General features: G+C 40.1%; 1 protein-coding gene across 1 annotated transcript; it reads right to left on the minus strand.

Annotated features, from left to right (window-relative positions):
* Positions 1–5,284: 5,284 nt before the first annotated feature.
* LOC137258803 (uncharacterized) lies at positions 5,285–8,465 on the minus strand. Its single transcript, XM_067796495.1, has 2 exons — positions 8,196–8,465; positions 5,285–7,706 (listed from the first exon to the last, which is right to left on the minus strand). The coding sequence occupies exon 2, from the start codon at positions 7,694–7,696 to the stop codon at positions 6,662–6,664; it is 1,035 nt and encodes a 344-aa protein (XP_067652596.1). The 5' UTR covers positions 7,697–7,706; positions 8,196–8,465; the 3' UTR covers positions 5,285–6,661.
* Positions 8,466–15,541: the final 7,076 nt, after the last annotated feature.

The raw sequence follows: 15,541 nt of genomic DNA on the forward strand, positions 1-15,541 counted from the left end.
GAGATATTTGTGGATCAAATTCGGCTTGGATCATATTCAGAGTATTGACGGATTTACAGTTTACCAATACACTTAATCTTAAATAATGAATAAAAATAGTAAGTTAAATTAAGTTCCTAGGTTCTTGACGGAACGTTCTAGAATTAGTCGACTTCTTTATTGAGACGTGTGCAACGTTTCTGTGTAGGCACTAACACCGTTAACAAGCACATTAAGTTGACTTTCCAAAAGACTTGGTTTTTCCTTCATATGTGCAACTTCTAAAATAATTCTAGAAGTTCCTAGACTCTGTTTATTCGCTTTTCACACCATCACGGTAAACGATACAGAACAGTGTGTTAGCCTAAAAAACAGAGCGTCAGTCTGCAACATCTCGCCAGTAAGATAATCACAATGTACCATCGCTCCAGATACACACATCACTACTCAAGTCATTTTGTACAATCCAAATTATAAGCTTTAAAATAAAAGTATACACTACTCAAGGTAGTTTCCAATTTTTCTTTCTTGTAAATTTTAACCATCCTTCGTAAATCAAGTTCATATATGACCACGCACCCAAGTATGTCAAACAATGACATTTCACATGGACATATGGACACATGGACACAAGAATAAAACTGTATTATCTGATACAGACTGAGTATTTTTACAACCCTTTGGGCTAGATGCATTTGTCAATTATATGACTCGCTCACGTTTGAGAACACATGTCACTGTATTGTGATCTAAACAGGACCTCACTCATTGCTGAAAATTTCCACTGCGACTTTTCGGTATGAGGTATAAATAGCTTGCCACGGTAACTCACACTAAATACGCGTCGCTTACCACCAAAAAAACGAATACTTAGCCTAATAATAAACTTAAGCAAACAGGGTCACGTGACACGCTTTGTCTGGTTTCAAAGCGTACTATTACGTTTCTTGATATGTTTGGTGTTTTGGGTGTTATTTTTTTACATTTTCAAATTCAAAGGACATTCTGTCCACTTTGGATACATCGTTAATTGAAAATTAGGTAAGAAAACGATTTGCTGGTCTGTGTATGTGCGAAACAGTCTTGAACAAAAAAAGTCGACTCGTGTGTGAAAGGGCGTGGTGCAGTTTATATGATTTATATATTTACAATTCCATGCTCCAGGTCGCTTGAAATGTATTCCCCGGAAAGTATAGCTGTTGTGGTAATCTCCACTGCCTGATTTAAATACCGGCACATCACATCAATTAAAAAACACTTTATGACTGTTCCAGATTTAGTATTAGCGTACTCTTGTATCTTCTCCTCAGGAATAGTCATTTCCACGAACTGCATTGTCCAGGAAATATGTATCAATGATGTGCTTCACTGCAGTATGCTTTTGTATCGCTGCCGAGTGATGTACATATCTAGACGAGATGGGATGTTATGAATTATGTTAAATCGAATAAACGTGTAATGTGCCAATACTGTGCTCGCAAAATTGATTGACTGATTGGTTGGTTGGTTGGTTGGTTGGTTGGTTGGTTGGTTGATTCGTTTGTTTGTTCGTTCGTTCGTTCGTTGATGGATGGATGGAAAGAAGGATGGTTTGTTTGTGTGCTTTTTTACGGAATTTGATGGATTAACACACTAAAATGTATTGCGTATGTGTTTGAGCGTTGTTTAGAAGCCAACTATTTTAGTATCATATGCTTTTGTTGTCGGTTACTAAAGTTTGGTCAGACCCTGGGGCAAATAAACAACTAGTTGAAGTCATGAACAATGATCCACACCTTGAGGTGGTATGATACTTATGGTTATGATATTTGTGCGTGTGCGTGTGCGTGTGCGTGTGCGTGTGCGTGTGTCTGTGCGTGTGCATGAGCATCTGAATGTTCCGTTATCAGTATCCTTCATTTTGACTTACGTGTATAAACACCTCTGACCCACGAAAGAAGTTCCTTCTACTTAGATTACTGAAGGTTGTACATACGGTTTCTGGAAATTCGAGGCGAACTAAATTTAAAAACTCTACACCAACATATACTGAAAGAAACAAATACAGGAACACAGGAAAATTCAACCATTCTTTTGGATATTTTCCAGTTTTCATCACCAGCTATGAACAGCGTTGTTGAGGGAAATGTGGGAATAAAAAGGAGGAACACTGAAATGATGTTCCCTTATTTGTTTTTCTCAATATATTATGCCCATACTTAAATCACAATCCCTCTTTGTGTCTCGTATTGTCAATGTCAATGTTATGATTCAGTTTAGCCTAATAGTACGTGTGACTTCGCCTGATTTTGGCATATATGGATGTGTGTGTGCAAAGGTCTTAGTCTGGACAGTAACATAGGGTCACATTTTGAAAAATATGACAAAGTCATATTATACTTGACGAAACGCAGTGGACAGGTGACCAATGTAATTCCATTATCACAGAAACTGAAATCAGCGTCTTGGTTTCGTTACATCTGACCGAAAATGCACAGGGCACAGTGTGCTTCATGGTGATTAATCAAGCTCTGTTTGAATCTGACTCAGAGAGGTTCTTGCAACGATGTTTCACTATGGCTAAAACTTGGGTAATAACTCTTGCTCCAAATCCAAATATGAATGTGATAATGTTACATCACCGCCATCAGCAACGACTGCAAAGACTGTCGAAGTGGCAGGAATTGTTATGACGTGCCAGAGATGCCATCGTGGTAGAGTATACTCAACAAGGTCAGACAATGTAACAGATCTTCCATTAGTATTATGCACAGATGCACGTCTATGCACAGATGGACATCTTGAACAGCTTTGAAAATGAGTTGAGTTTTAGGTCTCTTTTAATAAATATTCCAGAGACACATTACCAATAGGCTTCACACGTTGCATCCATATGGGGAATCGAACCCGGGTCTTCGGTGTGACGAGCGAACGCTGTACCCACTTGGCTACCACACCACCCTTGAACAGGTAAGAGATAGAATACGAAACATCCTCGTTGTGGAAAGAATTTATATATAATACTACATCGTTTAAAACTCAAGTGTTTCTATGTGAGTCTCAGAATATTGTCCCCTAGACTAATGATACGCTTTAAGTAAGTTACCTTTTGTACGATTCTTGTTCTCAAAGCAGAAATGCTTCCTAAGACCAATAGTGATGCCTGTGATTAGATGGTGCCTTTATTGAGATTGCTTATCACAGTTCTCCAAAGGTGTAGATCGTCACTGATATACCCACTAGCGCTCGGAATAATCGCCGACCCGGAGGCCCAGCGCCGGTTGATATTATGTTGGGCTGGCAGTTTCAAACATCTCCGGATCCTTATGGTAATTATCTGTTTTCATTTAAGTGGAATATTTTTTCATATATTTTTACGTTACTAACGTTCGGGAATCCTCCTTATTGCGATAAATTACAGTTTCAGTTCTTGGTATGTCATCGCTGGTGTCAACACCAGTCTTAGACAAATAAAAGCGTTTCTCTGCGCCATAAGCTTCGCTAATTGATTTTGTAGGGACATTATACAATGTAGCCTATTATAGTTCTTATTGGTTTGACTTTACAAGATGGGCCTGCAGACGTCATTCGGGGCCTACAGATTTTAAAGCCGGCAGCAGGCCCTGACTTTTTTACTGGCAAATAATATTTGGGTATTGCAAACTCTGATACCCACATACAGGTTTGGCTGTAAAAACTTCTAGCTGCTGTTTGCGGGTCAGTGTGATATACGTTGTTATCCGTGGTAACCATGACAGCCTTGCAGGTGTTTTATTGTTTATGTTTAATATAACCTGTTTCAGCCCGCACAGTGTCGACTGGACCCGGTGTGAAACAGAGCATGCGGGAGTACTTGTATAAAGGCAGGGCATATGAATTCGGCAGGGTTCTTTGTTCTTTTCGAATAATGAGTGTGCTTCGAAGATAACACCTGTTTTTCTAATGCTTAAAGTTTTGATAATTTATAAATGGGAAATTGTTGCCTGGTGTCTATTCGGAATGGTTTATTTAGACCATATATGATCACAACCTCCCATATAAGTAAAATGTCTTGATAAGTAATTTCTTTTCCATTTAGGTCCTTTCACAACGAATGGGTACCCGGTAGGTGGATATGGAACTGTGCAGTAGTAATAGTAAAAATACTGTGTGAGGGAGGGAGCGCGTGAGTATGATTTTACGCCGCGTTTAGCAATGTTCCAGCAATATCAAGGCAGGGGACATCATATATGGGCTTCACGTATTGTGTCCATTCGGGGAAGCGAACCCGGGTCTTTGATGTGACAAGCGAAAGCTTTAACCGTAAGGCTACCCTACCGCTCCTTAATGCTGTGGACAAATGGTACATGACATCGATGAGGCACATAACGGTGCTTGTTGTTAACCTGCCTGGTCTTCTCCATTACAGCATAAACAAGTACAAGTGTTATTCGTCTTCAGGAGTGGATATCCATATTCAACTGTTGTATGTTATGTCAGTGGGTTATTGCCGCAAACCCGCCAGGTCGGAATAGCACGTTGCAAGCACGTTCCTTAATGAGTGTCACATTAGTAGGGGTATTGATAAAACTTCTAGTTCCAGTTGGTGTGAATGTGTATGGATGAGTATGAGTGATCTTTTCACTTTTTTTCCTTATTCGTTTATTCATTCAGCTTTCCCGATGCAGGAAAGCTGATCGTTTCACAAGCACTGTACGTACATCATACCATTTAGTATCTGTAGTTAGTATCGGATTCGAACCAACGGATTTGGCACGCCTAAAATGTTTCAAACCCAGCCCTCATGAGACGCCGAAGCATTTCTGATCTATTCATAATGGAGTCACCATTTCAGTGGTAGAACACTATGTCCTATTCTGATCTTTGACTCTGTCCATCTTTGTGATATTCGAGTCACTATGTACATACTTGTCATATGCGCGTCTCTGACTGTCCGTCTTTGTCATTTTCGGACCTGTGACTGTATCAACCTGTTGACTATCACTATCTTTGTCATATTCGTGATGGGGTTCGCGAAAGGAATTGCCTCCCTTGCTGACATAATGATAACCACATTCCTGGTTCGATTTCCAAAACTGTGGACTAAAAATCAAATGTCCCTGACAATGTAAGTGAGTTGGTTGTTAAGCCGCCTTTAGCAATATTCTAACGATATGACGGCGGGGGAGCATGAGAAAAGGACTTCACCCGCTGTACATATGTGATCATGGGGAATCGAACTCATGTCTTCAGTGTGATGAGTGAACGCATTAACCGCTGGCTACCTCACGGCCCATCCTTGCCTGAAGCAATTATACGTAAATGCAAAATTTCAAAATAACAGAGATGTGTTATGCTGTATTTATTGCCAACACACTTAAAAATTGTGTATCCAAAACACAGTTTGTACAAAAGAAAACAACAAAAAAGCACCGTATATATATACACACACACGTACGCAAGCACGCATGCACGCACACATACACATACATACGTCCAATTAACTTCTTTCATTCTAGTTTGATTTATCACCGATAAAATTCGGACTTTCTGTGTCAGTACAAGAATGATCAATTACCTAGCGCTTTCAACCACTTCACAGCTTACAAACGCCTTATCACAGCTTTGCTTTAAGAATAACAAATCTATAAAATATTTCAGGGACCTAATAAATTACAAAAAGTGACAAGGTGATCCATTTCAAATTTTCATATCCGCTCAAAAATGGGTTTTAGAGGACAACATGATTTACAACAGGAAACAATAAGTGATTCAAGGGGTAAAAGGCAAATTTTTTTATCATTGTCTCCGTAGCCCCACTACTATCGGCCCATGCCCTGTCTCCCGGGGCAGGCGTCACCCACTAAGTGCATTGTAGTAATTGTATTCTTCAAGATTTTCTATTTTCTTATTCCGTGTCATTAAAACAGGAAGCGTATTCCTCAACATTTTCAATTTTCCTATTCCTTATCTGTCAAACTTTATCATCAGTGCGACTTGATATTTTGAGCATCTTTGGCATTGCTTGCGCTCTTAATAAACATGTAATGTGTCTTATAAGAACACTTTGATTATTTGCTCATGTTCTTAGTTTTGATTTTGTGACTTAACATCTTTAATATCCTGGTATATAATGCTTCAGTCCCGTTCTACGTATGTAAATCGCTATGAGATGTTTACTAATAAATCTGTTTCAAACTTCACGTTTTGCAGGCGAAAAATAATTATAATTGCATTTAGTGTAACAACCTGGTTCAAAAGAGCAATAATACGCTTAGAGTTTCATATGAAATTTCCATGTCTAATAAATAAAAAATAATAGCATCATATTCTCGCATTCTCATATTCACAGCACGATATATCTTTTTGTAAAAAAGCAGTGCTCTCTTCTATCAACTCTAATAACATATACAGAGTATAAATATGAAACAATATGCAGCTGTGGTGTTCGTCCAATCGTTGTCAGCATTTACCAACACGGCACAACATTTCAGAGATCAGCAAAAGCACTCACTTCAAATAAGCAGCATGGTGTACCTTCTCTCAGTGTCATTTAACATACGTATAACCATCGAACAGAGCAACAAAGTGTCAGCTGAAGTTGTGCTCCTTGCTAGAACCAAGGCGGTAACACCTGCAAGTGGTTGGGCGATTATGAGTTCTGTAAATGCAAACAGGCGGAACAATGTCACATTTTACCCACTCGAGCCAGGAATGAAACAGTTCAGCAAAAGAAATAGGAGTTCATATTACATGACTGCTGCAATGCTGCGCTATCTGCAAGAACCAACATGCTGTTATTGTTCGTAAGATCCCGCTTGGCGATTAAATCACAGCACTGACCAGATATTGACACTCTGTGTCCATCGGGACAAGTGGATGAGTATGGGGGCGGTAAGGAAGTGTCATGTCCATTGGGAGAGAAGAGAGGGTTTGGTGTTCCATATGGAACAGCATAGTACTGGTTCATGTTGTCCAGGTGCAACTTGAACTGGAGGTCCTCCTCACTAGGAGAACAAGGTGTCTGGAACACATCGTCTTCGCTGTCGGAGTCGACACAAAGAGGAGGTGCTGATGGCATCAAAGGAGGATTAACACATTCAGTTACTGGTGGAACTGACAGAGTTCTGTAGTTTCTGCAGATGTCGTTACACTGGTGGTTGGAAAGAACCTTCTTGATGTTGCCCTCGTCTTGATAAACGCGTGGGCAAGACAACACATATCCATTTTTCGATTTTGATCCACGAAGCTTGCTCACGATGAGTTCCCCGTTCGTCTCGTGAAACGTGAAATGTATGAACGCTTCCAGGATTTCATCAGACAAACGGCTTTTGCCTTGCTCCGTTACAAATGCCCTCATCCTGTCTATCTTCTCATGCACCAAAACCCATTCATCTCTGCTCAGACGTCTCGTCCTCCCTTTCAGATTATGGAAGGCAGCAGTTCTATCAATTATAGCTTTCTGGGGAACAATGACTCGTATTTTAAGTGTATCACGTGCCCGTTGCTGGTTGAACTTCTCGGCCAAATTCTGGATGTTCTGATACATTTCAATGATATAATCGCAGTCCGCTTCATCGAAGTAATCGTCCCTGTATACTTTAACACACAACGTTGTCATCTCGCCATTGATGCCGCCTGTATGACCTTTGTACACCTTCCACCGATCAGACTTTCGCCACGAAGTATCTAGGAAATAAAGAGCCTTGCAGCTGTTCTTGCGCCCCAAAGCGGCACGATTTTCCACGAGGGACGACATTTTCGAACATCTGCAATAGATAGTGTAAGATTAAAGTCAATATTATTTTTCAAACACTTAAATGTATTGTCAGTGACACCGACCCATTGAACATAACCTAAATAGTTCAATTTTCTGAAGAAAGGATTATATATTTACAAGTTCAATAAAATAAGGGGAAACTTTGATGTCAAACAAAAAGACGATCTTTTTCTTTCAGACGATCACATCAGTCCAAGCAAACAATACCTTTTGTCAGAACTCCCACAGTGTTTTTGTGAAGCGTTCAAACAGAGACCAGTCTCTTAAGCCAGAACGTTTCAACATGTGAATATATCAACAATTTAAAAAAACAAAAGCACTAATTCTTAATACAAATATCCTGCGACATGTAACGACCGCTGCACTAGCGTTTTGAACAAAGGATATTAAGCAAATGTCAGTGACGTTAGTTTAAACTAAATGAAAGCTTAACCTGCCCATACCCTTTCACAAGGCAGGATGATACAACGAAACCTACCTGACGGTCGCTTTAAGTCGGTGCGAGTGCGGCAGGACGTTGGCTGAAGGCAACTGCTAGCAGTGGCAGCTGGTCGTGTGTTTATACCACGAGTGACTGCGGACAAGGAACAAGGCTGGCCTAATAAAGCTACACGTAACTGGGTTTTCCTCTTCTATCCAAATCATCATATACCGCGTACTAATTTTAGCATATTACGGCCAACTCAGAAATCGTTCAACTTAAGAACACATGTTTATGTAGAGGCTGGGAAAGACAGCGAGGTGGCGTCGGGTACAGTATCGCGTGTGTGCAAACTGGTGTTAGTTACGACTCATGTCGGTGACATGGAGTTTGTTTCCTGAAATATTAGCTGTAGTTTGACATGCTTTTCGGACTCAGACACAATGACTGATCTCCGACGATCCTTGTTTTCATGTCCTTATGTACAATGGTAATCGGGAGGAAAATAAATGCAATCATTCAATGTGTTTAGAATGACAGGGGTGGGAAGAACCCCTATTGACTACACCACGAAAAGTCTCTACGTATATTTACTTCAAAGCAATTGAAGTTATAGTTCTAAAGGGTATAAAATCACGTTACAAGTTATTGCATGGGAAGAGTCTTGTGGTGCGGCGGGAGGACGCATGTGGAATGTAGGAGCGTGGGGTCAGGGGTTGGGGTCGTGTGGGGTGGGTCTGGAGGTGGGGTGGGAGCACAGGTCACCAAGTCGTATAAGGCACAGCATGCTAGACATATTTGGTCGTAGGTTCGATGCATTATTCACTATTAACTTAACACTATTTCAGTAATATGGTGCCGATCTGTAAATAACCGAATCTGGACCAGACAATCCTTTGAAGTTCTAAGACAACCGTAAATCGGTTGCGATTATCTTCGCACTACAGTCGCTTTGTAGAAACGGACCCTGCGCTCGAATGAGATATGAGCATCGCAATGATCTCATAACTTGATAGCGACACGGATTCCTCCAAAACCCAATGCGTCCTAGTTAGCTATGATTAAATAGGTCCATTTAGATGCAATCAGTTGGTTTCGTTCAGATGTAGTCAGAGAGCTCTGTGGAATGAAAGATCTCAGATTAACAGGAACGCACTTGTAAAGGTGTACGCTGTCGTGTTTTAGAGCATTTACTGAACACTGCATATAAAGAAACAGAAATAAAGCATGCCAGCGCACTATGGTACAGGGAGACCGAGTGTGGAAGTGTAAGACTTGAGGACATATAGTTTTATAGTTTTCAGGACTGTTTAACCAGAACCATTAAAAAGTGACAATAATATTGCCGTGCATTATTAAAGCATTATTAAACGACAGTGAACACTCGAATGTGACTCTGCGTATGTACAAACTCCCCCATTTAAGACAGGTCTTGTTCTAATATGGGGCCGTGGGGTAGCCTAATTTTCAAAGAGTTCGCTCGTCATCTGAAGGCCTGGGTTCGATGCCCTACATGGGTACAATGTGTGGAGACCGTTTCTGGTGTCCCCGACGTGATATCGCTAAAATTGCTAAAGACGTCCTAAAACTAAACTCAATTTATTCAAATGACACTTCTCACAACTAGTATTCGTAGCAGGCATTTGCTAGCTAAAGATTATTTATGGTTCGCCATAATGATTCTTTTATTTATGATTCTTTACCCTGAAGGATTGCATATTTTCTTGGTTCTTAACAATATTTTGATTCTGCTTTTGTATATACCGTTACTATGGTTACCTCAGATACCTTTATGAACAATAGCGGTACATAGATATCACTGTTTATATTTATATGTTTAACTGTGAACTTGCATGCAAGTGTAGGCGATCATTATCTGTCCCAGTTACCACAGCACTAACACGGGAAATAACATGCCAAAACAAGACCCTGCAACTGTCCGAATGCGACTCAATTAACCCTTGCCAATTACATGGCGTCATCGTAACGACAGTATATCCCAGCATAGCTTCACCCCGGTAATTCGGACTGTATTTCATTCTGTATCATCACAATGTATGGGTCAGTCAAACATGAATATAGTGGAAGCTGGCAAAATCGGCATCTGACCTATCCGGCAAGTTGTGAACACCAGCATAAAATCTCGGTCCCGTCCGTGGAATGAAAAATTTATCACCAGCTCTACAATCCGGCATGGTGTCTAAACCGGATTGTTTCTTCAGTCCCAATGATTGCCGGTTTAGACAGCTTCCATTGTACTTGGCCCACTTTTCAGTAACAGTTCAGTCATGTAATGATGGTTTATCAGTAAATGATTTTGGTCATGACAATCCAGTTACTGACACCATGAGTACCAATCCACGCTCTTGGAAAAGGTTGACATGCATCAACAATATCAGCAAGCATAGACATCCTTCATCCTCTTTCAGTCATAGGTTGGTCAAGACCCTTCCTAATCCGGATTGGGGATGAGCGTGCCGGGCTGAAGCTTTCATGTGAAGTAATCGTTCATGCAGCATAATCTGTGGTAGTAGAGAACTAAATGGCGAGGTTTCATGATTTAATGATAGCCATTACAATATACTCGTTCCGAAGGTACAGCATAAAAAGTGGGTCAATATCTTATGCGTGTAACACAAACAATCCAAGCGGTAGGGTAACCTAGGGCATACAGGGATCGCTCGTCTCGCCGAAGACAAGGGTTCGATTCTTCAGATGGGTTCAACGTGTGAAGCCAATTTCACCTTGTTGTCTATATATTTGTGGCGTCTAGATTAATGTATTTACAGAGATAAACGTGTCGAAAGTCTTTTTCATTTCATTTTCTGAAGATCTTCAGAAGTGGCATTTTGCTGAAAATATGTTTATTTCAGAGATTAGGCGTTAATGTGATTCTTGATGACCTGTTGAAAACTCCACTAAATCAATCGAACGATCAATCAATCAATCACGGGTGATCAATACTTGAAATACCACACTCTTCTGTCTACCTAGCTTTAAAATGGTTCACTCACTCATTCGCTCACTCGCTCACTCACTCACTCACTCAGTCAAACACTCAATCAATCAATTAAACAATCACTCATTCACTTGAAATACCACACATCTCTGTCTACCTAACTTTAAAATGGTTCACTCACTCACTCGCTCACTCAGACAAACACTCAATCACACACACACTCAATCAGTCAGTCAAACACTCATTCACGGATGATCAATACTTCAAATACCACACTTTTCTGTTTACCTAGCTTTAAAATGGTTAAAGTAAACTTTAAATTAAGTTACTTGTCTACGATAAGTTAGATAAATGAGGACACGTCACAACAGGCCTCAAACTGGCATTAAATTCGCTATTGTTGTATGGCATCGAGAACAAAGACGCCCTTGGTTCTTTTCGGGTCGCCAAGGCGGCATTTTGCATTTTGTTTATACAGTAACAGTAAACAACCCGAGGCATGTTGATACAAAGGCGAGATCTTGTTCAGGTAATCGTTGTCATTCAGTCGGTAATTTTCCACCCAAAGGTGTGAGTTTCAAACTATATACATTTCGCAAAAAGACAGCGTTTCATTTCAGGTCAAGCGTGGAACGAAATAGAACTCCCGTGTCAACGTTTAAATGGTGAAATGTACCGTAACAGAAGAATTAGTTATTGCAGTGTACATCTAATCTCTGAACCTACGTGTGCATGCTTATATCTCTGTTACACAAATTCTCGTACTTCTTTAGTTATCGTTTCTTCTCTAGAGCGATGTTTTTCGATAGTGTTTCCACCGAAGCTAAAGGCCCTGTGGTGTCTACTCCTCTATAACGTCGGAGAACATCCACTTTTCATATGAACACAACTGATCTTTAAATTCATGGAAGAAAATTAAACACTTTATTTGTTTGAGATCTATCCATCCACCCATCCATCCATCCATACGTGCAAAAATACATACATACATACATACATATACACACACACACGCACGCACGCACGCACGCACCCATACATACATACATACATACATACATACATGCATACATGCATACATGCATACACGCATACATACATGCATACATGCACACATGCACACATGCACACATGCACACATGCACACATGCACACATACATACATACATACATACATACATACATACATACATGAGAGACAACAGTGAGTCAATGACAATGGTTGATAAACAAGGTGATAGAGAGAGATGTGTAACACACAGTTATTTACCCCATTACAAGGTGCGAAAAAGAACATAGTATGCATCACAAGTCATCAATACACGAGCCACTCCGTACTGAGTTAACACAGATGACATGTTTCCTGGTATTTACAGGTGATAACACTAGCCATTCTCGAGAAAACCTGTTCCCAGGCGGTGTGGGGGCAGCTCATTAGGGGAGGGGATAGCCACAGAGAGAGGCGATTTTGTAAATCACATTTAGGGCAAGTCATCGCGTGCATAATGTGTAAACGGACCCTCGTTTTTACGAACCTCCTGTCATAGATACCATTCAGACAAACTGGTTCGTACAGCCAACCCAGTAAAAAACGAGACGATTTTATAATGGAGAGGTCTGTCTTATTAACGAGGTTCGCTGTATTGAGGACGTGCATATGCATTCTTGTGGATATATTCAGGCATCCATATCTCAAAGAATTTAGCCAACTCAGTAGAGACATGTTAATCAGGGCGAATTTAGAATGTACAGCACTGTCGTTTTAACGAGGTTCGTTTTACTGAGGACGCTTATGCTCTATTCCAGGTATAGACGGGTATGCGTATCTCAACGAACCTACCCAAATCAGTAAAGACGAGTCAGTTGGGATAATTTTACAAAGGACAGGACTGTTGTACAAACGAGGTTCGTTTTACTAAAAACGTTAATACGCCATTGCGGGTAGAGCCTCTATGATGACAATAGCATACGTACATTCGTGTGAACTACATACGAGCGAGCTATCACGATTTACCTAAAGAGACATTTTTGTTGGAGACATGATTACACAGATACATGACGGAAAACACCATTGACTGGTGTAATTAACAAGACGAAACGAAAGAAAACGAATGCCATCAGACTCCTAACTTTGCCAGAATTTTGCCAGGAAATTTATTCTTAATTGACTGGGAATGAATGCTTCGACTTTGCCTGTAGATCAGGCGTTCTGTTTGATCAAATGTTCAACAATCATCGGCAAATTTGTTTGTTTGTTTATGGTTTAATGCCATAGCTATGTATTTGCTCTATTACGACTGTAAACAATCAAAATGGCCAGATTTCAAGTGATGCCATTTATACCATGGTCCACCCTCTTGGGCTTACCAAGTGACCACTGTCAACTATGACAGCCAGAATTAGAATCGATTAGGATATAAACGTGTCACGTGACGGGCAACAGCAGTATGACATTTGCATTCAAAGAAAATTCATTATTTCAGCCTTGATACGATTATAACACTAACGGTAAAATGCAGAGTGTACATTTAAGAACAAAATAAACAAAACATCAGTAAAGATTAATTGCGATGATAAAATAATACCATTAAAGGTACAGGCGTCGGGTAAATCTTTAACTGAAGATACAAAATGTAAATAGACAAAGTGAATTCGGAAGAAAGCATTAATTTAACAAATCCATTAATTTAACAAATCCATTAATTTAACAATTCCATTAATTTAACAAATCCATTAATTTAACAAATCCATTAATTTAACAAATCCAGTGATCAAGTATCCACGACAGATAAAAGAGAAAATAGTATGCATTGCAAAATCTATGTTCTAAGAGGAATTGGACTCGTGTTTTACGCAGTTACGGACAGTTGCAGGTAAACATATCAAAGAACCTCGTTGAATCGGTTCATACATGTCATGGTAACCCAACAGATCGATGCACATGATGTTGATCACTGGATTGTCTGGTCCAGATTATTGACAGATATATACATATACCTAGACTCATGTTCATGCGACCTTAGATAACAAACCAACCAGTCATATCCTAGTTGTCTCGGATAAAGTCGCATCGGAATACGTGTGCATTGATTATTTCTAATCCTGAACCGTTTTCTGAAGTATGAATGAGCGCTCTAGTTTAGTTTTACGCTACGTTCAGCAACATTCCAGATACATGGCAGCGTTTGTAAACAATCGAGACTGGACCAGACAATCCAGTGATCCCTGAATTATGAATGTTTTGCGGATCCATTAAGTGCGTAGTCGTTCAAACAAGATCTGCTGAACATGTGTTCGAATCCAAAGACTGCTGGTTTGTCGGTACCAAAGGTAAATGTCTAAGGTAAATGACTTCGGTAGTTCGTCCATGCTCGGACAGACATGCCGTGCTGTAGGTGAACAACTGTCAACAGCGTTCTCATTTATTGCTGATGTAGCTGCTTAAAATTATACTAAAACAAAGACACTACTTCATTGAAATTACAACAAAAAGACCACCTTTATTACGAACACGCATGTAACGAACTGACGGTATAACGAACTGTTTCTTGTCACGACCACTTGCTGTATGTTTCGGTAGAAATGCCTTTAACGAGCTATGGCTTCATACCGAACTAAAATTAATGGTCCCTTTGAGTTCACTTAAACCGTAGTTTACAATCCTAAACCGACTTATTTAAACGGCCTTGCCCCAGCGTATCACGTGATCATACGCAGAGGCGTTGTCACGGTAATAACACGACTCCAACGCGCATACGATACCGTAATATGACTCATCAAGTTTAACTGGATCGCGAGTTGCTCTTGTGTTCAGTTTGCCGCTTGTAACTTGATTTTAAAATCGTCTCAGCCAAGTACTCACCAGCTTGGTTTTTATTTTAGTATGAAACAGATAGCACTGAAATCTAAATCGCAAATCTTCTTTTACAAATATGAGAGATGGCGCTTCAGTATGATTCATTATGTGGGCACGTTTATCACGTGAATACATGTCTGTCAACACTTGGCGCGTCAGTGAAGCGTGTTTTACCGAGCGTGTACAGCGACACTTCACCTGTCATATAGTATCGCTCTTTGAACAGACCTGCGTGTAGACGAAATGTGTCCCTTTCGAACCTATGCTGGTCCAACGAGTGAGAAAGGTTTTACAAATTATTCAGCAACAAGCCCTTTCGATTAAAACAAATATTCTTGACTGGTACCGTGAGATTTCGCAATGGTTAGATTAATACTAGCAATGTGTTCACGTACTGGGCTACGTGCGCGAGCCATTGTCTCCAGAATATCACCATCTAACATGCGGTTTTAATTCCACGGTATTTTAGAAATGCTTTATAGATTGCAGTCTGTGATAATACGTTCCATCTGTTCAAGATATCTGTCAGCTAAAAAAACGGTGGTATGTTGAATGAGGATCAACGCAACACTGTTGCAAACACGACGC

The sequence above is a fragment of the Haliotis asinina genome, chromosome 12 (assembly GCF_037392515.1).
Source record: "Haliotis asinina isolate JCU_RB_2024 chromosome 12, JCU_Hal_asi_v2, whole genome shotgun sequence".
In the NCBI taxonomy this organism is placed as follows: Eukaryota; Metazoa; Mollusca; class Gastropoda; order Lepetellida; family Haliotidae; genus Haliotis; species Haliotis asinina.